Here is a 23,725-nt window from a genome sequence, read left to right on the forward strand (position 1 = left end):
GCTTATATCCTATACCCCGCAACTGCTACGGTTCTCGAACATTCTCCAAACACCAAGCTTGAGAAAGCAGTCTTCTTGGGAGATTACGATTGAGAAGGGGTTTCTCAAGAGTTACGTTTAGAAAACATCTTTGTAAAATACAGTTGATCTATATGAGAGACTTACTATCATCTCCAAGTTTGGAGGTATATTCGTTTAACAACTCTTCACCAACTTCAATTATTTGCTCGCTGTTTCGATAATTCTCTTCTCGCCAATTTCTCATCTTGTCGCGCATTTCTGAAAAGTAAATATCAAATATGTTTATTATGCAAACTACTAAACGGATCTTAATCATACTGTATCTGAAAACATGCCACATTCATCTATTTTCAGTTATTGAGCACCTGAATGTTGAGCTTTGACTGATCTAGATGGCCGGTATTTTTAATCAATATCTGAAATATTTGAAACAAAGCATTTTTTTTGCACACAAGAAAAATTATACACAATTTTAAAAAGGATGATAGAACCTGCTATGTAATTATGTATCAAGGAATGTCATTATGTATCAGTCAAATCAAGTTCAGGATCTGTATTCATGTTCCTTACCACAGCCAGCTTTTGGCTACGATTTAATATGCTTTCAAGGCACATCCCAATGCTGAAGAGCTCAGCGCAATTCAAATGACCTGGGTCAAAATAATGTCTAGCACACAAAGTGGCTTCACAACATACTGAATAAGGGGCAGTATGCGAGAATGAAAAGAGCTTTAAGGATATACAAATACATAGAAAATATGTCCAAGTGCACCAATGATTGTGTATAATATTTGATATATATCCCCCTCCAACAAATTGCAATATCATAGTAGTTACATTATATGCTACTGTAAAATAAGCGTATCTGGGTAACATGGAATTTGAAAGATTTTGAAATCCCAAATTTACGAAGGAAAAACAAACGATAACTTTTCCTTACTAAACGCATATTTTGAAGGTGCGATACTAAAAGATGTAAGAAATATTTGTGTGTAATAGTTCCACATTTGAGGTCAGAATATTTCTATTCGCTCGCAATCAAATCCTTTAAAACTTTATGAACTGGAAATGTCCTGGCTTTCTTCTTGGATCTGTAGAAGATCCTGCCCAGGGTGATAAGGTCTTCCTTTTCCTCCAGTAACCCAAATGTTGTAGCCATTTCTTTAACCAGCTTGTCAATATTGTCATGCTGGAGTAACGTTCTCCGACCTCCTCTTTTTTGGAGGGTGGGAGCAGAGATGGGTCTGATATACCCTCTTCCTCTGTCTAGGCCAGAAAAACCTGACTCCACTTAATAGGTTCTGACAATGTCTGGGATGGGTGCTTGAAGACTGCAAGGCTTATTTGAATATTTCGATCGTTGAGGTCTTAAGCCAATTGAAGAACTCAGACATCTGTAACACAGTTTGCCTGATCCATGTCTGACAATTTCCCTGGGTAACCCACAGGTCACCTTTCACTACAGCTTATGCAATTTAGAGGTTTAGATTTAGCAGCACACTTTTTTGGTCTGACTACAGGGTGTTCTGGGAGATACTGATTCTACCAGAGGTGGAAGAGGGATTGAGGTTGGACATAGCAAAGAGAAATGGAAAAAGGCACAATATATATTCCCTTAAGCTACTCCTCACTAGAGATAACCTCCCGGTACCTCCAACACAGTGTGAATCCTCAGCTCTTATCTGTTTGTGTGCGAGAGCTTCCTGTCCCAACCGGTGCTGTGCTTTCTGGCATGCAGTGATAAAGTAACTTCTGCATATATAAAATCTCCCTGCACCACGTGGTTGTGTCAGCTATGTGTGCCGCCTGACAACCAACCGAGCAGGGAAGAGGCTGCAGCAAGGAAGAATTTTGCGGGGTCCCCCCTTCTGCTTTCAATAGTGGGAATCAGGAACACGACTATGTGGGGGGAGGAGAGCCTGTCACCGGTACCCAGCTGGAATGTGTATCAGCTGTAGCGGCACATCAGCTCTACCAACAGGTTAGTAGAGCGGGTTTTTGGAGGGAGTACGGCGAACTCCCCACCAGAGGACGCGGAGTGGATCTGTCTGATAAAAAAATTAAATAATCCTTCTGCAGCGTAGGACACAGACAACTGACCTGAGGCAGGCATAGGAGGGGCTTATTATAATACGTAGCTCACCACAAACCAGACGCGACCGTGAGGCCGAGGTAGGGAATTGTATTGAATGCCAACCCACAACCACGAGGGCGCACCTAGAGTGTAGAGTAGTCTTGCAAGCCGGTCAGTAGTACAGAAGGCAGAATAGTAGTTTATACTTGCCGGGTCTGGATTGGAGTGTAGCGGATCGTTGGGGTACTTAGCCAGGGTCAGGATTGGAGAATGGTCGTTGTGAGAGTAGCTGAGGTCAGGTTTGGAGAGTTCGGGATGGTCGTACGTAAGCCGGGTCAGGAGAGGAGAGATGCGGAGTCCAATAAGTGAAGCAGGGTCAGGCAGCAGCAGGATCAAGACAGACAAGGCACAAGGCAGGAATGCAGCAAGGTACGGCGTCACACAAGGTTATGCTCAGCAATGAGTGACTGAGCGGAGCAGGTATATAAGGAGCCTCTCTCCAATGGTAAGCCAGGGTGGAGCAAGAAGGAGAAAGCCAATAGGATGCTGGGTCGCGCTGGTCCACCCTATTGTGGAGCCAAATTAGGTTTGGAGACAAAGCAACGTCCCGCGCGCGTCACCGACGTCAGGGGGGGTCGACCCGATCGCGCGTCCCTCGCGCAGCTCGCATGCCTGTCATCCGAGCAAGTACGGAGCCTGGAGACGGGTCCAGAAGTGACCTGCCCCACGCGCGTCACCGACGTCGGGGGTGGCAACCTGATCGCGTGTCACTCGCGCATCACGCATGTCCGTCGTCAGAGCAGGGGCGGAGCCTGGGAACAGATCTGGAGGGGAGGCTTGCCGAACGGACGCGCCGCACTTCAGAGCGGGGGCGGAGACTGGAATCGGAACCCGCAGAAAGACAGCCCGAGCGCGCGCCATCCGCGCACGTGTAACGGGACCGCCGTGATATCGCGCATCCTGAGTATCAGTCGAGGTTGAGGGGTTAAGATGGATAGGTGGGTTCCAGCCACCAGAACGGCGAATCTTCACACTTATAAGGCCACAAACGGATCAGAAGTCTGTGTACTACCTTCAGAGGCCGAGTCTTTTTCCTCATGTCATGCGCTGACACGGAGGGACAGGAGAGAAATGTTGATACCTTCAAGAATGATCACAGAACAAAGAGACTGAATTATTTAGCATGCATTGTGTACAATATTTGATTTCCAAAATCTCCAGACTACAATAGATCCTTACATTACACATGGTAATATTGTTTATTGTTACAGCTTTACCCGATTTTATGCGCCAGAAGCAATCTCGGGTCTCTCATAAAGCTGTCAGTGTGTAACATTTTGTATTTTTAAAGCCAACCAAATCCACCCTTCGGTAGTATTTCCTACAAATGGCTAAGAATAAATGCTTCTTGACATGAAGATCCTAGGAAATTATAATTGGACAGTATGAATATCAGCAAGTATAAATGTATCATAAAACTGGCGAAGGCTGAAAAATAGCAGCCAAGTTTCCCTACTTACCAATAACTTGGCAAGTTCTGGATTCCCTACACCAGTAAAAACGATCAAGTAAGAGTCTACAATATCATGTAACTACAGTAACATCAACCATTTGTCACCCAAATGTGGAATTAGAAATACTGGGAAAAGCAGAAAACATTTACACTGTATTATTTCTCCATGGAATAGCTAGAAAGAAAAACACGTTACACAGATTTGTGACACTATGTAGGCCGGCAGTTTATTTTCCAAGTGCTTAATAATAATAATATTTTTTTCTTACATAGCCCTGACAGTGAATGCAACGATGTACATAGCAATTTGCACACAAATCCCTACCCTATAGAACCTACACTATGTTTGGTGCATGAGGCACAGGGAGATAAGTGATGTGTCCACGGTCACAAGAAGCGGACACTGGGATTTGAACCAGGCTCCCGTGCTGCAATATCATCGTTTTCAGATTCCGTGCTTTTTACTCACCGAGCTGCTCCTTCAGCCCTTGGGTGGTGAGACATCTACACTCAACTCAAACGGTAAAGTGGTTTCCCAGTTGGTTACGACTATTAAATAGGATCAATTCCTCCTACTTCATTTCTAAAGATGGGAACAGGGTGTGTCCGCGGAAGTAACCACCACAATTTTTAGTTCGGGTTCTCCCTTGGTTCACAAGATACTGGTGAAGTTACTGGGTTTAAATGGGAAACAGAATGGCTGCCAAATCTAGAGCAAATACCGTAAGTAGTTAAAACACCAATTTCCCTCAAAATAACATTGTCACATACGATACACCTGTGAGCACGTCACCTGCATACGGGACAGGGGTTAATACACAGCTCTCTAGCTGGCCCACTTTTCCCCTTCGCAAAGGTCCCTCAAATGAACAATAGCACTTCTCAATCCGTCACCAACAGCACACAAGTGAGCGCATGACTTCGATATACAACCAGTGTGAATACAATTGTCTACTATAGCGAACTTGCCTTTCTCTTGTGCAAGGTATTTTCAATTAGTTAATATTTACCCCTTACTCAATTGAAATCATATCTATCCGCTTCAACCACCAGAGAAGTATGCAAAATGTGTAATTAATATACATTAGACTGAGTTTTAGGTCCCCGTTCATTATAGTAAAACTATGCACAATACAAAAATCTGTTGTAGCAAAATGTGTAAGAAAATGTAAATACTCTCTACAAAGCATGCAACAGTTCATTCAGAGCCTAAAACATCACTTATTAAATGTTGTAATATATATACACACACACACACATCGCACTTTAAGTTATGCTGGGTGAAAAAAGGCAAAAGAAATCACAGAGACACCTCACACTGATGAGACCCATTAAGGTTGAAACATGTCTGTAAGGCCGCGTTTATAGTGCTGGCGACGCAACCGATGAAGTCACCTGTTGCCACTGGCAAAATTTCAACTTTAGTTTTAAGCGAAGTCGCTAGCGACAAGGCCAGTGACGTCACCAAGGAGGAGGGAAGCACTCTGTGATTGGTTTAAAGACAGTCACATGTGGCGACTGTCTCTAAAAAAAAAAAAATCAAATTTCACTGGCTTCAAAAAATTTTGGTGGCGACGTCGCTCCATCGCTGTCGCGCTTTCTATAAGCGCATGTAACGGATTCAATTGATTTGTTTTGGAGCGACGTTGCATCGCCGTCGCCAGGCACTATAAGCGCAGCCTAAGTGATTTCTCTGGCTTTGCATCTGATTCCCATGCTGTGTTTAAAAGCTATGTTAACAATGAGTATTAGCTTATAACGGTTCCATGAAAAATGGATTTCAGGTAAAAGGTGACACAGTGTGCTCATTTGCATGTAATTTCCCAGAGTCCCTTGCTGCAGTGGAAGCACTGTATGCTAGGTGATAATCGTGAAAGGCAGGGTTGCAGGCCTGTCAAAGACATGTGAATGTGCTCACAAGTGATCTTTTTATTTGAGAGATTATATACACACACGTGTACGTATTCCGATATGTCATAGGTTTTCCCCCAGAGAGGTCACTGGCGTAGAAATATGAAAAGTCACGTGATTGATCCCAAACACACCTCTGTTGAATTCTGATTTTCATAAAATCTACATGCCACGCTTTCTCTCTGCCGTTCTCTTCCTTCTAACCCCAGATCCTGGCTAAATTTCCACATGCGCATGCTGCGTTCCTGCACTCGTTCCTCTGAACACCTCTGGAGGAAATCTCACACTCTCGCAGACTTCCTTCACTACAAATTTATGCTATCCTGTTTCAACTCTGCCCTCTCTCAGGCTAAAAAAACTAATTTTCTTCACTAATCAACACGCGCAAGTCTAACCCTTGCAAACTCTTCTCTGTCTTTGACTCTCTACTCAGACCACCCTCTGTTACCTGTTCTTCTTCCTCCATCTCACCTCAGGACTTTGTTGACTTTTTCAAGGAAAATGTGGAGTCCATACTTCAGGACACCCCCTCTTTATCCTTCTCCCATCTTACACCTCTTCCTAACTCTCCTCCTGCCTTCCTCTACTCTTTTTCCGCTGTCACAGAGAAAGGTGTCATTGCAGATTTCCTCTTCTCTCTCTACCACATGCACTCTTGACCCTATTCCCTCCCATCTCCTAAAACCTCTTGCTCCTACTATAATCCCTATGCTCACACACATTTTTAACGCCTCCCTTTACTCTGGAACCGTCCCTTCCTCCTTCAAACATGCAACAGTTACACCATTACTCAAAAACAGCAAGCTTAACCCTACCTGTCTTCCTAACTATCGGCCTGTCTCCCTCCTACCTTTTGCCTCTAAACTCTTTGAACGTCTTTTATTCTCTCGCTTGTTCCATTTTCTCACCACCTATTCTCTCCGACACGCTCTACAACCTGGCTTCCGCACTGCTCACTCCACTGAAACAGCCCTCACTAAAATAACTATTGATCTCAATGCTGTCAAAGGCAGAGGTCATTACACTCTGCTCATATTACTCAACCTCTCTGCAGCATTTGATACTGTGGACCACCCTCTTCACCTTCTCCATACTCTTGGCATTCGTAACAAAGCTCTATCCTGGATCTCCTCCTACCTCTCCCGTCATACTTTCAGTGTCTCTTCTGCTAACACCTCCTTCTCCTCTATCGATCTCTCTGTGGGGCTACCCAAGGGCTCTGTCCTTGGACCTCTCCTCTTTTCTCTTTAGGTCACCTAGAGAGTGTGTAATCACATCTCTTGGGTTCAAATATCACCTCTATGCTGACGACACACAAATTTACTTTTCAACCCCATGCCTTATACCTGCTGTACAGACCAACATTTCTGAATGTCTCTCCGCTATACCTGGATGGCCACCCGCCGACTTAAACTCAACATGTCAAAAACGGAGCTCCTCAAAATTCCTCCCAAACCTGGTCCTACCACATTACTGTTGGAAGTACTATCATACACCCAGTAGCACAAGCATGCTACCTATGGGTCACACTTGACTCCACTCTCACATTCTCCTCTCGCATTAAAAAAATGTAGCTAAAACCTGTTTTTTTCTCCACTATATTACAAATATACGCCCTTTCCTCTGTTGCTCAACTGCTAAAACTCTGGCACAGGCCCTAATTCTCTCCCGTCTCGATTACTGTAACCTCCTGCTGTCCGGCCTTCCTGCCTCTCACCTGTCTCCCCTACAAATCTATCCTAAACACTGCTGTCAGAATCACTCTACTCTTTCCTAAATATGTCTCAGCGTCTTCCCTGCTAAAATCCCTCTCCTGGCTTTTTATCAAATCACACACTCAATTCTCCTCCTCACTTGTAAAGCTTTACACTCTTCTGCTCCTTACATCTCAGCCCTAATTTCTTGCTATACACCGCTGTGCTCAAGGATATCGTCTCTCTACCCCCTTTTGTTTCTAAAGCCCTCTCCAACTTAAACCTCTCACTGACTGCCCCACACCTCTGGAATGCCCTTCCCCTCAATATCCGAATTGCACCCTCTCTATCCATCTTTAAGACCCACCTTAAAAAAACACCTGCTTAATGAAGTATATAAGTAGCTCTGTGGCTGATACTTTCCACCTCCTACATAAACCTTGGTCCCTTGCAGACGCACTTACCAGAACACCCTTCTACTGTCTCTGCACGTTCTTCCTACCTACCAATTAGAATGTAAGCTCTTCGGGGCAGGGACTCCTTTTCCTAAATGTTACTTTTATGCCTGAAGCACTTCTTCCCATTGTGTTATTTGTAGTATTTGTTATTTATTATTTATATGATTGTTGCGTGTATTACTGCTTTGAAGAGCTATGAACATTAATGGTACTATATAAATAAAGACATACATACATTCATAATACCTAAGACTTATGTACTATTTTTCACCATTGAAACAACATAAGCCCACGCTGTTGTTGGATTGTCTGTTTTCGGTTGGGTTGTCGGTTTTACGACAGAGAACAAAAACCTCCTAAAAAAAGATATTTCATGTCTTGCCTTAATGTATAAACGCAGTCATAACTTCCTTCATCTAATACTTAGACACAAGTGAGTCAAAGCCATAGATTTAGGCGATTATGACGGATGTAACAAGACTCATTTTGACTGTCTTGGTCCTAAATTTGATTGACAAATGGATATCTGTCCTTGGCACCTTTTACCCATGTAGTGTGTGGTCTTATTGCATGCATCTCCTACAATTACAGATATCTGGACGTTATACTTTAACAAAGGTTATCACTGGATATCCTCAGTTTTAAGAAATTCATTCTTTTGTGGAATACTTTCATAGTCACGCCCCCTGAACCTTGCAGAACCGTCCAGAGAATGCTTTTGAAAGTACCTCAAAGTGTCCTGTTTATTTGGATGTCAGAGGGGCCATAAATAAAACCCCTCTCTGGCAAAAAGATGCCAGTACCTCCAGATTCTATCAGTCCTAAAACATTACTTTGTATTTTTTAAACAAACGTTAACCACATTAACCCCCGAAACACCAGATTGATTAAAATACATAAACTCATGATATGACAAACTTTTTGTTGTGTGTGATCCAGAGTTCCCTGGAACAGAAACCCAGCACTTAAAATTCAAAGACTATTTGCAGAGACCGTTAATGGTCTACTTTTGCCAATACTTGCACTGAAAAACAAACATAGCTGCATGATCATCCAATCAGAAGCTGTAATGCCCTCTTAAGAAGATGCAACAACTTTCTATTGGCCACCAGAATGAAGCAGACCCTAGTTGCCATATTGTTGCTCTCAAACTGGTACTCGTAAGGGAATTTCAAAATTAATTCTCAGGAACCAGGAGAGGAGGCGAACTCCATCACGTTTATTGCAGCTGTTCAGCTCTGGTGACTCCTTCCATAAAAAGCTTGCTACTTAAAAAAAAAAATATAGGATACATTTTTAGTTCTTAAAATAATACAAATCGTTGAGAAAACATGTTGAAAGATTAGAGCCTTGTGACATTTTTTCAGTTAACATAACTTTCTACAAATGTGTGATGAGATACATAAACATTTGAATGTATACCAGCAGAAGATCCTATAATATTTTTAGTGGAAAAAATATTACCACTGTCACGTACGGCAAACCAGTGAGAACGTGACCTGCATACGGGACAAGAGTTAATACAGAGATTGCAAGCTGCCCCACTTTTCACCTTCGCAAAGGTCCCTCAAAATTACCACTCTACTCATTCAATTAGTCGCCATATGCCATCTGCCACCAACAGCACACAAGTGAGCAGGTGACTTAGATATGCAACCAGGGTTAATATGGGTTAGATATGCAATCAGGGCGACTCTAGCCAATTCACCTTTTTCCTCCTCAAGATACTTTCGATGGGTTAATATTAATCCCTTACTCAATTGCAATCTATATGCTTCCACCACCGAAGAATTGTGCAAATAAAATATGTAAATTAATATATCTACCAGGGTCTCAACAAGTCTCTGTTAATTATAGAAAAAAACTATGCACTTAAATACAAAAATATGTTGTAGCAAAATGTGTCTGAAAATGTAAGCACACGCTCCAGAGCGTGCAATAGTTAATTCAGAGCCCCAAAGCATCACTTATTAAATGATATATCTATATATGGAAATAGCCGTGTTAGTCCAGTTGCGATAGTGCAGAATAAATGAGTTCTTCAGTATTAGGTGATACATTTTTTTATTTGGACTAACAATTTCAGCTGTTAGTCCACATTACGTTACCATATGTCAGGATTTTCTCCAAGAGATGTCATTTGCGTAGTAGATTTGAGAAATCACGTGTTTGGTCCAAAACACACCTGTATTAAAACCTGATTTTCATAATACCTTGCTAAGTCTTATGTACTATGTTTTACGCATTGGAACAACATAAGCCCATCCCTGTTGAAAATCAGCTGCGAGATTGACTGTTTTACGACAGAGGAGGGATGGGGGGGGGGAAACTTCTACCAAATGACATTCAAGCTTTTTACCTAAATATATAAAAGCACTTATAATTTCCTGCTCTACTACTTAGACATGTGAGAATCATCAATTAATTCAGGCGGTCATGACAGTAACAAGACAAATCATGACAGTCTTGATTCGAAATTTGAGTGACAAATGGATATCTGTCCCTGGCACCTCTTACCCATGCAGTGTGTGGTCTCATTGCATGCGACTCTCTGCCACCATTACAGATATGTAACTCTTAGTATGTACAGTAGTTGACAACACATGACATTTTGATTTTTAATGAAGTCTTCCAATGAAAGCGTACCCTTTGTGTCACCTCTCTGGAATGCACCAGTAATTATTCACGAACGTTTAGTTTTCTTTGAGGCTGACAGAGTCGTCTCTGGTTATTATTTATGACCTTCTAAACAACACATCCATGATAATTGGAGGGGGGGGACTAAATCCTCTTTGAAGACCTGCACAGACCCAGGAAAAGTCTTGGCGGTCATAAACACAGTATACTGTATTTTTAAACGCCAACTGTAGCTATGTTAACCCCTGAAGCATCAACTTAATGGGGGAAAAAAACACCAGCAAAAGGATTTTGCAACAGCTTTAAAAAAAAAAATTAAGGGAAAAGAGATCCATCAAAGGCAAGTTAGAGGATTGCCGTCTTAAATTTAGCACTCTGAGAATAAACGTTTACATTAAAATGTGTAAAAAAAAAAAAATTATTGTATTTTATGACATTGTACTGCCAGAAGGTTCCGCGCATACGGTATGCAGGGTACAAACAGGTCAATGCAACAGATATTCCACCACAAAATGTACTATAAATGTGGAAAGTATAAACTGAAAGATCTGTCTGGAAAGCCAACGACAGCCTCTTGCATACATTACCGTATAACATAAGTGCGCACTATAACAACTGAAGTACACAGAATCATAAGGAAATTTAGATGCGTTGGGTACAGAAAGGAGAAATAAGATGCAAGTTATAGCAGGGACAAGTAAAGAAGGTTAGTATTGATTGAACAGCCATGACCGTTTTCCTTCAAGATATATTATTAGCTTAAATAAAAGAACGTTAGTGACCAAAAACAAATTTCTGGTAGTTTTTAGGTCAAAAACTAGGTTTTAGGAGAATACAAAATTTAGACTACACAAAAAAGTCCCCAAAAAGAGTAGAGGGAGGAAAATGGCCCCAGTTGCATGCATACTTGACTTTTATCTGATATCTTATAGAAGAGTAAAGTAAGAATCCCCAAGACTAAATGTCAAGGGGAATGAAGAGTCTTACAAATTTGATTTACCAAGACACACTTGGTGCATCCGGATTGGACTAATAATGGTTTGAGAAGGTAGATTGAAAAACTTCCCTTCAAAAAGTGGTGTATGAAATGGTTTAAAACCAAACTTTATTCAACAATATGATTTAAAAATAAAGAACTCAATACTATTAAATCAACTAAATGTGCTACGATCACACAGCTAGTTAAAGCCGCATTCTAAGCGGTCATTAAAAAAACATTTTTAAGCATTTCGTTTTAATATATGCAGCATTTGATTACCTTTAATGAAAACTATCGTATTGGCCCAAATATAGTACGGCCTCGCACATAATACGACCCTAAAGTTTTGAAGGTGTTCTACATGAAAAATAAAAGGTGTTAGGCTGCGCATATAATACGAGTAGTTTTCGGAAGGACATTTTTAGGAAAAAAACATAGCACTACATTCAGGCCAATACGGTAATTACCTAAGCTGCCGATCAATCCATTCTCCAGTGATCGATCTGTGAATATCCTGCTCTGGGGGCTAAATAAATGGCGGCAGCTGAATCAATCCTTCTGTTAGTGAAATGGAACAGCTACAATAGATCCTTATTTTACTCAGGGTAACACTGTTTATTGTTACAGCTTCCACCTCAGATACAGCCTCCTGTTAAATTCAAATGCTATTTCACTGCCGAGGAGAGGGGACAGGGCTCAAAAAGACTTGTGCCAGAGCCTACTAAATAGCAACTAAAGAATTATCAGTACATATAATATGTGTCAAGTGGTTACAGGTTACACTGGATCATTTAGAGCAGTGGTTTCCAACCCTTTGGCTAAAGAATCCTAAGTGAAATTCTGAGGGACCCCAAATCATCTCTAATATTAATTCTGTGATCAGTTGCATTGTAAACTCTCCTGTATTTAATACAATTTTCAAATGACCAGAAAATTGCAGGGAACCTTGTAGGTATGCCCGGGGAACCCAAGGGCTCCTAGGAACCCTGGTTGAGAAAGACTGATATAGAGGCATGCATCAGTGAGGCTATCGAGGAGTTAATCTGAAATATGTATTTGCCAAGTGTGATATTTTGCTGAATCACAATTGCAGTTTACATCAAGTATGTCTTCGTTCTCAAATGTGAAGGACTCCATTCCCCATGATATTTAAACTTGGGGGCTTCTTACTTTACTCTGATATAAGCTATCAGATAAAAGTCAAGTGTGCATGCAATTGGAGGCCATTTTCCTTTGCCTACTCTCTTTAGGGGGTGTTTTTTTGCAGTCTATGGATCTGTTATTTCCCCTAGTGCACCTTCTTTTACCACACGGAGGCAGTGTTTGTTTTTTTGTTTTTTTCTTTTAAATACAGAATTTACTTAACACCCTACTCCCCTGCTGCAATCTTACCAGTGATTTACCGCAATCCCTTCAAGGGCCCTATGACGAAGTAGCTGCGTCTTATTGCTCGTTTTCTATGGCTGCGTCCATAGTACAGGAGACGGTACAAGCGACGTCGCTCGCGCAGAAAACAAACACTAGGACGCCAATGTATTTGTGTATAGTGTGTGCGCGAGCACAAGCGCGACGGGTCGACCGGTGCTTCACGCAATAAAAGTTTTAATTTCCCGCGTGACGACTAGGCTAACGAACTCCGTGACATAATGGCCGCGCCCCCCCCTCCCTCCCCGCCTCTGCCTGCAGGACAGGAAATCTCTCCCGCTGCAGGCGAGCATGCCCCGCGCCAACGCTTCCACTATGGCTGAGGTCTATGGGAGATCATGTTCTGGTTTCCCGTGGAGTGCTCAATGCAATTTGAGCAGACAAGGAACAGGAGAGGACTCTTCTTCCATTCACACCAGTGGCGTCGCAATTGTGATCGATCCCAAAGAGCAGAAACGTGATTGCCACAGGCTTGCCGGCACAAGGCGTTCAGGTGTCGCAAACCCTCTGGCACCAAAGGGTTTAAACAATCTCCTTGCATAATAATTCATAACGACATAAATTAGGGTTCACATTTGCCTAACAAAATAAACCCAAGCCTCACATGATAAACACAAACCAGATTTCTAGCTCAAAGAGCTTCTAACTTCTCAAACTAATGGCACTACAATATTTCTCAAAGAATTTCTTGAAAGGGAAAGTGACGGATAAAAGAATTATTGCTGCAATGAAGAGCTAATAAAGGAAATACATGTATGAACAATTTATTTTTAACATCTGTTTGTGAGAAAGCTATATGGCACCGCTTCAGTACCCTATTCTAGTAAAGTGTGATATTTATTAAACCGTCATCGTATATCACAAAGAATAACGTTTTGTTCATCAAAAACGTAAGCCTTTAATTACGTTCGAGAACATCTGAAATGACAAAACAAAAAGGAGAATGATGGGTTTTTTTTTTGTTTCCCCGAATTAAGATGGAATATTCCTGAGAATACAATAGAAATCACTGGCCAAGCGAAATAAAAACTGTCGTAAAGCAGTAATACTTCTGGTAGCGTTAAACTTTCTAAGTGGAATATAATTTTTCAGATTTTCTTTTATTATACACCATTTACAAAGCCCATAAAATGACTGTGGAAATCTTAGTGTTGTTGATTTTTAAGATGCAGCCATGCAAAAAAAATAAATAAAAAATAAATTGTTATAGACATACTTTTGTATAGTATATATCAGTCCCCCAAACATGACTATCTGTAAACATGTTTTATTGTGAAAAGTGTTATTTGATTTATTATTTTTAGGAGGGAAGGTAGAAAAACTACAACAATTTTCGTTTAAGTATCCTAATGACTGCCATGATTTTGTAATACTGCTTTATTAACCAATCCATCATCAGTGCCGCTTTATACCTGCGGTTTCGTAGTTATGGACTCCGACACAGGAAATGAACAACTCATTTTTTATACACCAGGACAGCCAATACTGTACTATTCACAGTTAGATTGTCAAGCATTGACTTGCAAAGCTATTCTTCACATCTTGTTTTTTAGTCTACTATTAAAATACTGGCTACTGCGATATTATAGCTATTTGTCACATTGGTAGACAATTCACAGTCCCTTCAGCTTATGCAAGATTTTGTATTCTACAAAATGTTATAAATTTACAGAATGGTGTATGCACAAAAAAAAATATCGTTTTAAACGCAGTGCAAGGAAAAACGTGCATGTAGCAATGCATACAGCACACAGAATCATCATTTACAAATATAGTATATAGTATTATAAGTCATGTAAAACAACAATATTTTGGTCCTGGTGATGGTTTCTATGGGGACTGAGAAATGTTTTGCACGATGCTGCAAAAATATATATTTTTTGCATTACAGTGTGCTTGTATTGTTTTCTTGCCGTTATTAAATGATCTGGTTTCTAAGAACACGCAAGGAACGGGACTCACCAGGCAGTATAACCTAAATAAGTTGAACCTGGTATCAGAGGCATAGAGGAGAGATGGGAGGAGAGTTTCAAACAGATGAGGAGATGGACAGATGCCTTGCCAGCATACTCCAACAGTGTGTCCAACCAGGGTTCCGCGGGCATCGTTAGAAAAGTGTTCACTGCAATTTTCAGGGCATTTGAAAATTGTACAAAATACAGAAAAAATTACAATGCATCTGATCTCAGAGGCGCAGTTAGAGTGTGTTGGGGTTCCTGTTTGCCTTGAATCATTCCAATCCTGCTGGAACTGTACATCGCAATGATTAAGGGGACAACATGACTGATAGTTAAAGGGCCAATTCCTTGCCGGATCAAAGTGAATAAATGCCAGGGACAGTGGTAAGGAATTACTGTACATCAGGTTGATTGGGAGGACTTTTTTTTTTTTTTTACCCAAACAGGACACCCAAAAGTATGTTTACAAGTTTTAAAGTTTTTATGTAAACATTGTCAGCTGAGATTTAGGAGAGGTTTGATTTCCTTTGGCTGTTCCCAAATGTGTGATGTCACAACACGTTCAGAAAGTGGTAGTACAGCCAGAAATATATGTCACTTCCCCCCTTATCTTTATTGGCTCTCTAATAAGGACTGAGTGGACCAAGGGTAAAGAAAATACTCGACTGAAACACCTCACTATTCAGAGGCCCCTAAGAAATTCAACACACCATTCATTTCCCAACCAATTCAGGCAGCCAACATTTACTATTAGCATAGCTAGATTTGTGAAGGGAAGCCAATCAGACTCCAAGTTATTTCTTTGCATGAGGTTGTTTTCTGGCCGTCTGCAGAGGATTGCAAAGTGAACTAATAGAAGTTACATGTTCATATGATGAGCCGTTTAGCAGGAAGATTGAACACCCATAAGTCTTTCTTTTTGGATGATCTTTGATTAATGATATTCACATTACTAGTTTAAATAGTGTGAAAGTACAATATATAATAGAGCCTATAAATTACAGTAAATGGACCAGAGGAAAACTGAAATGTACTTTTTTTATACAACAAGATTGAAACTGATCCTTTAAAAGTAAAAAAAAAAAGGGAAGGGTGATTGAGTAGAGGAAACTGTGGATAATTGTAAAGGCTGGCAATAAAAAGTGAGGGCAGCAAGGCAACAGTAGTGGTAATAGGGTGGAGATAAGGAGGAAGGGACTACAGAAGGAAATAGAGGGGGCAATTATAATATGGCATGTAAGAAAACCAAGTCAGGAATGGATGAAGCCATGATAGAAAGACATGTTATTGGAGTTAAAAAATAAATAAATAAAAGAAGTAGGGAGCAGCTAATGGGGAAAGGTAAGAATAATAGTGACTTCATATAGAGGTAAATGCAGAGGATCAGTGTCACCTGGCAAAAAGCAAAAAAAATACCTATGGACTCACTATAGTAAGCTTGTAGTATTAGTGTTGGTTTCGGTGCAGAATAATTAGAAAATAAACCAAAGAAGGTACAAAATAGGGTATATACTGATTGTATGTGCAGTACAAAGAAAACGGTTAACTAGTGAATGTGAAGTAATACTTGGCATACGCAAGAAATACAAAATAGAATTTAGTACATTAGAAGAAACCAGTACTGTTACTAAAAGCCATGAAAATATAAACAAAAAGTACAAGACCAAAATAGTTAATAGGAAAAAATAAGTGTTGCGAAAATGCAGATAAAAAAATAGATCAATAAATGAATAGTTCAAAGCAGTCTTTTGGTGAGCAAGCAGCAGAGGTATTTGTTTGTCCTTAGTTTGGTAGTAAGTTAGGCCATTTAATAAGCTTGGTATTAAAAGACCAGTCTTGTAGTTCTGGGTGCGGTCCCTTCCGTCCTCTGTTGGAAAGCTTGTCCCTCCCATTGTTACCTTTCAATGTGGCGTCCCACGGTGCCGTGATGTGGCGAGGATTCCCCGAGCCGGAAACAGTCACTGTTGGCACCGCTGCTGCGGTCCTTAATTCCACCAACGCATTTCACAACAGGATGATCTTGGAGTCCATGTAATGGAATTTAAATATCTGTTGCTAGATACGGTTTCTTTTTGAACGTAACTTTTTAGCTATTTCCCAGATTACATAACCGTTTCATACATTTGTAATATTTATATATGCATTCTTAATTTAAAATATGTTATGCGTATAAATGAAAGTGATGTATTCCATAGTAAAATAAAACCAATATTACATGAGTTGAAATACTGTACATACATTAATCGCCTTGTGATTGGAGGGGATAAAATTTGGAATTATTTGTGTTCACCGAGTAATTGTTGGTTTGAATGCCGAGGTTTTGTTTATCTAGAGTAGTAGTATGGCCTATTTCCTCGCTGGGATTATATTCCTATCCTCTTTCCAAATCTGCAAGGTCAGTGAGCTATTGCCAAAACCATTTTTGTTCAAATTCTCTATATGCTCAAAAGGAGTCTAGTGTCACTCTGCTTAGAATTTTTTTTATTTAACGCAAATGTGAGGATATATGTGTAGATCAATGAATAGTTCAAAGGAGTATTGATTATTTTAGGGGGTGAATGATAGACCCTTACTTAATAGCAGAATTTAGTCAGAAAACACACAGCCTACCATTGATATCATTTAAATCCCGGAGTTTAGACTCCACCATCACATTGAAATGAGGAAGCAAGTCATGGAGAAACACTTAGGAGGAATTAAGGACCACACTGGCATCACCGAGTCCCTAGTGATGTCGCCCGGCTTTGTTAATCCTCGCCGCATCGCAGCACCAAAACCCACGTGTTGTTTTCCGCGTGGAAGACAACACAGCGAGGGGACACACACTTTCCCATGCAGGAGGCCGCACGCAGGATTACAAGACTGCTCTTTTAATATCAAGTTCACTGAATAAGCACCATTTTGTGTATTTTACAAGGAAGAAAACAATTATTTCATCCTACACCATTGGAGGCGGTTTTTGCACTCTCTTATCAGATAAGTGTGTGTGTGTGTGTGTGTGTGTGTGTGTGTATACATATATACACTTAGTGGGTTTGGGGTAGAAAGGGGTAGTGACTGTATAAGCGAGGTACAAGCAAAACAGTTAATAGCAGAGAGGCCAGAGCAAGAGTGAGCAATATTCAAGAGAAGCAGAGAAAATAGGCCACGGGTACTGCTCTCCAGAGGTGGCTCCAACTACACACACGTTATTTACCTTCCCAGGTCACATCATACAGGTCTGATACCTTCGCCATGTTATTATTCTGGTTCTCTTCTTCCTGCAAGAGAGAGACTATTTACTTCACAATGTCCTAATAAAAAACACTTGAGAGAGACTCCACAGGGAGGCGAAACGTTAATGTGTCTAAATAAACTTTCTTTTCCTCTTGCTTAAGATTTGGAATGCCTGATATAACATACATTCTGGCTCATACACTTAAATAGGATATATGGTGTATTCTGGCCCTGAACGCAGCCTTAGGAAGCAGCACTTAGTGAATATAGGCCTAGATATTGTATTTGTTATAATATAAATAGATAAATTCATCTTTTAGTGTTTAGATTCTTTTTGCAACTGCCATTATGATCTGTAATTCAAATGTTATTTTTAGATAATACAAAAGGCATGAGTAATATTCCCACTCAATCCAAAACAATATACACATCTAAAAATCGCTGCCACAAAGATAAAAATAAAGTCTAATTGCTAGGGTCCTTGGTCCCCGTTTAAAAAGTAAAATACGTCATTAGCACATACAAACCTATTATAGCAAAATGTGCCGAAAATGCAATTACTCTTCAAATTGTGTACAGTTCAATTAAAGCCCCCCCCCAAAAAAATACTATATTTTTAATTTAATATACAAAAATAGTGCAGTGAAAGAGAAAAAGGAAAATTACAATAGAAAATCTATTCAGCTCACTGTAATTTTCTTTTTCTGTACTCCACTAATGGCAGTGGGTACTAATTGGGAATTAGCTCCTCCCTCTGCGTAGGTGGGACAGGAAACTTCGGCACGGATCTGGTATATAAGCCCCTCCCTTTCCCTGCAGAGGCAGTCTTCGGTTTCTCCCATAGCTAGAACAACTAATATACGTTAATTACAGGGAGGTAATTATGTAACCCACTGCGATTAGTGGAGTACAGGAAAAGAAAATGACGGAAAACTGAGTACATTTTCTATTTTACAGTTCCCCGCGTGCCAGTGGGAAGCGGTCTAGGACATTTGGACGCCGGCCCTTCGCCGTGAATCACCCCGCCACCAGAAACTGCCACCGGCCACTTCGCCGCTAAGGTAAGTGCCTTACCCTAAAACCCCATACCCTAAGCCCTAACCGCTAAAACCACTTTAATTAAACCCCTACCTTAGAAGCGGCAGACGGAGGGGATTCCAGCGGAAAAGTGCCGGCGGCCATTTGGACGCTGAGAAATGGCCGCAACCAATTGTCCCATTCCGGTGGGTACTAATTGGAATATACCAAAGCTTGGCCAATGTGAGACAAACAAGGATACACAATTTTCAGTTAATGGTTTATACAATCACTTCCTGAACTTTCCTGCCAAAGCTTACTTCAGCTGAGGCTTGTACATCCAGCTTGTAGTACTGTATATTACAAAAGTGTGAACGAGGACCAGAATGCAGCTTCACAAATCTGCGTTGGACTTGGATTTGAATGCCCATTAGGTAGAAACTGCTCTGGTCGAATGTGCCTTTATTCCATGCGGAACCTGTTTGCCTTCAAGGTTATAGGCAAGATTAATACTTTCAAGCTGCCGTTTTTTACAAAAAATATATATATTTTTTGTTTTCCCCATTCCATATGTGCATCCATACAATTTGCACACTGACAAGTGAATAGCTAAGCTGCAGATCGATCTGTTCTCCTGTAATCAATCGCTAGCTCAGGGCTATTTAATTCAGTTCTTGTACAGCATTTTGGGCAATGTAGTTCCTGGAATATGATTGACTGGGCAGTTACTAGATACAATTGGTTCACTACTAGAGAGAGGCCGGGTCTCAAGAGCAAGAGCCAATCAGAAGGGGAAAGGGGCTGTCACTTTGGAAATGCTTCCTACATTAGAAACATTAAAAATGTCTTTAAAACATTTTTTTTTTTAATTTAAATGCTACAAGTATTTTCTTATAGAACTGGTTTATTAAAAAAAAACACATGTAGGATATTGCTTGAACTGCTGCTTTAAGTAATCCATCGTGATATGGCTGTCCTTCAGGCTTGCTGACCTCTTCTAGGACCTTCTGTGATTAAAAATCCTTCCAATTTTCTGTATTTTGAGTAAAATCTACCTTCAAACGCCATACCTTAAATTATGTAGTCTCGCCTCTTTAGAATTAGCAGGATTCAGGCAGAATTAACTCTTGATTGAGGTGAAACGAGAAGACGACTTTTAGGAGGAAACGCGATACAGGTTTGTCCTACTGAAAAGCGAGAAAAAGTGCCCTGCACGAGAGAGCCTGCAATTCCTCCACTCTTCTGGCAGATGTCATTGCTACAAAACAAAACCTGTCTTCTACTCTTAACGATACGTGCTGCAATGATTTGAATGGGTAATCTACTAGAGCATCTAATAATAGTGAAAGATCCCAGATTGGTACTATATATTTTCTTCGATATCTCAGGTGTCTGACCGCCTGTAGCAATTTCAGCACTAATCTGATGCTATTTTCTTATAATAAAGCAGACAAAGCTATCACTTGGACTTTTAAACGTACACCTTGATAAAGGGCACACGGCCCGAAACGCGTTGGTGTGGTGTTTTTTGGTGCTGTCTGGGGGTGATGTTTGATCCTTTTATGGAATAAACCCTTTTATTGTACTTGTGAGCCTCCTCCTGCTTTTTTGGCAGTGCGCTGCCTTTTTTTCTTTCTGCTTTTTGTTCAACTTATTGGTGGATCAGCACGCCGTTTGGAGCCGCAATAGGACCGCACTGGAGGATCCGAGAGGAAGCTGAACAGTGAGTTACCCCTGTGGGTTCATGCTATTATATAAGTCATCTTATGGGGCAATTTATGTACTACATATGTGTGTGCCAGTGGGCACTAGGTACTAGTCCCTGTCCCCTGCAAGGGATGCTGTATTAATGCCCAGTCACAGTACAGAGGTCCAGGCGGAGAGATATGGTTCTATGGGACTAATCTGTTGTTGAAGCACTGGCCACTTACATTCTTTTTCTTAAACACAGCCTGTAGAATTTCAACCACGGTGACAGAGGAAAGATTGAAAAACAAAATTGATGTGTATTTTCCTAACCCATTATTGCTACTACCTCGCCTCTTATCTTTCTTAGGATCTTTGTTACAAGACATATCGATGGGAAATATATGTTAGATCGAATTTCGAATGGGAACTAAAAACATCTACATGGCTGGCAAGATAGTTGGAGGACTTCGAGTAGTAATATTCACCCTTTATGCTTTGATGTCTATCCATAAGATCTATTTGGGGTTGTCCCCACCGAAGCAGGAACTGGTGAAATACTTGACAATCCTGTTCCCATTGTCCCAGGTGGATGATCGTTCGGTTTAGGACATTGGCAATCGTATTGTGCAGTCCGGGACTATGAACTGCTGTAATATTGAGATGGCAATCGGACCAAAAAACAACTGATGTTGCCAGAGCTAGAAGCTTTGCACTTCTGGTTCCCCCTTGCTTCACAATGTATTTTATCGTTGTGCGGTTGGTCGGATTCTATTCTTATATTTGTGCCCTGAAGTTAGTCTTCACAAGTTTTTTGTAGTTATTCCCCTCCCCCCCCCAAACACCTAACTAGCATATTTGCTGATAAGTTGCTGTAGGATTTGGGCCAAACTGCTTGTGCAAACAAGGTTCCCACATGTGCTCCCCAACCAGACTTGGTGGCATCAGTGGTGTTAGTTAACCAGGTTTCTTCCTGGAGAGAAAAATGTGTCCTCTGGTTTCTGCCGGTTATCGCACTATTTTACATCCCGCTTAGTTGAGGGATATAGACATATGCTTTGGTGAAAGGACCTTGGAGCTTTGTCCCATTGATCCACACATTTTTCTGGAGGGACCTTATATGTAGTCTGGTTCACTCTATAACCCTGAAGAGTTAAAGCAAATTTCCCCAGCAAGTTTCTGTAGTCTCTTGCAGTGATTTTCTTATCGTTGTGGCTTGTATTGCCAATTGTTCCACTCTGTTTTGGTTTAGATAGACCCTTTGAAGTTCCATTTGGAATATAACTCCCAGGAACGTTAGGGACTGAGATGAAGTGACTGTTGTGGGAGTTTATTATCCATACGTGCTGCTCCAGGAAAACAATCACTTTTCTGCGTATTCTGTATCAAAATATCTCTGTTGAGATTTTATTAGCAGCTCGTCTAGGTAAGGCTACTGTAGATCTGAATTCATTTGCTTTCTGAGTTCAGCACTTAATGCCACCAACATCTTGGTGCGGTTCTCGGGGAGAAGTCACCAAGGAGACCGGAAGGGAGGTATATTGTTAATGCTTGCAATTTACAGCAAATCTCAAATGTGTGTGGTGCTCGTGCATACCTGGTCCATGCATGTGCATGTTTGCACCCTTAAAATCCATGGAGACTAACCAATCCCTGGGCTTGACTTCTTGAATTACATTATTCAGGCACCATCTTGAATTTTCTTATGTAGAAAAAAACATTTACTTCCCGGAGATCCAATACCACGCTCTAGATGCCTTCTTGACCCGAAAGAACAAGACTATTATCCTCTAAAAAGATGCATCGGTTTTGTTACTTTGTACAGTAATAATTGATTAGCCTTGTTTCATGCAAACTTGCCTCTCTGAAAAGATTATTTTCCTTGGTGCCAAGAAAAAGGCAACTTAATCCCCCTCTCGATGTTTGTCAAGCCAAAGGCCTTTCCCGATCAATATGATTTTGCTAGTCTCCAAAGACATTCTGTCTTGCTGAGGCATAAAGAATTGTAGATCGTCTTACTTCCCAAGAAAGAAGACACTTTCCCCGATACATTACCTATTATGGGGTCCAGTTTTCTCCCAAGCAGAAATTCACCTTCATAGGGAAAAGAACCAGAGGTGTTGTTGCAAGTCTAATCTGCAATCCGATGTCTTAGCCACAGCACTCTTCTTGTTGCCCATACTTCTTGCCAACATGCGCACTACGTTCAGTGATGCTTCGTCGATATTATCGATCGCCATCTTGATTTCTGATGCCGATCGAATACAGTTTCTCTTGACACCGCTTTTAAAAGCCTTTTCCAGATTGCCTACTAACATTCTTATGGCTCTGGAAAGTGAAGCTGTTGCCACTACAGGTTTGAAAGAGACGCGCTGCCAGAAAGGATTTCTTCAGGATGCTCAATCCTTTGCTCGATTGTCTCATGTAAAAAACACTGCATCCTTCACTGGTAATATGGTTTTTCTTGCAGTATGGGCGATTGAAGCATCCACCTCCGTGGAATTTTCCCAATTTTTTTACTTTTGTGAAAGAAATATATCACAGAAAAAGTCTCTGGGGCAACCAATTTCTTATCAGGCTGATTCCATTCAGCCTCTATCATTTCTTTTATAACTGAACGTAATGGAAACTTTTTGCCTTCCTCTGAGAGCTTTGGAAAAGTTTCTCCTTTTATGCGCTCATCCTCTGGATCCTTCAGCTCTAGGACCTCTCGTCTGGCTTTAATTAAATGAAATTCAGACTCCGTTTAATACTTCACAATCACTCACCATACTCTCCTTCCACGTACTGCTGTAGTACGTCAGACTACTCCAATGAAGATGCTCCTCCCCTATCCAGGCTTGTCTGGGACCTTGAACTCTTCTGTTCTGAAACAGTTGATTCCATCATGTGAGAGACCTTATCTTTCATCCAGGATAGGAGAGTAGAAACCTGATCACTGAGCCCATGGCTACCGATTTAAGAACTGTTTGCATAATGCCTTTGCTTCGAGCACTGGCTTACTACAAGCAGCTCATATCCTGGCTTACTACAAGTCACCCATATCCTGGCTTTTGTTTAGCTTCCTTCCTCTTATGCAGTAAAAGGGTCAGTGGTTGTTTTGGGAGACTTTTACTGAACCCCATGCATCAAAGAT

General features: G+C 40.9%; 1 protein-coding gene across 3 annotated transcripts in view; it reads right to left on the reverse strand.

The window, feature by feature from the left end:
- Positions 1–23,725, reverse strand: part of EMC2 (ER membrane protein complex subunit 2) — a 78,764-nt gene that overhangs the window by 43,180 nt on the left and 11,859 nt on the right. For all 3 annotated transcript variants that reach the window (XM_075582471.1, XM_075582469.1, XM_075582470.1), the window contains exons 2-3: positions 17,867–17,930; positions 166–279 (exon numbers count right to left, since the gene is read on the reverse strand). In XM_075582471.1, the coding sequence (XP_075438586.1) occupies positions 166–279; positions 17,867–17,906 (154 nt within the window). In that variant the 5' untranslated portion in view covers positions 17,907–17,930. The remainder of the gene's footprint in view (positions 1–165; positions 280–17,866; positions 17,931–23,725) is intronic.

Source organism: Ascaphus truei, chromosome 2, assembly GCF_040206685.1.
Source record: "Ascaphus truei isolate aAscTru1 chromosome 2, aAscTru1.hap1, whole genome shotgun sequence".
In the NCBI taxonomy this organism is placed as follows: Eukaryota; Metazoa; Chordata; class Amphibia; order Anura; family Ascaphidae; genus Ascaphus; species Ascaphus truei.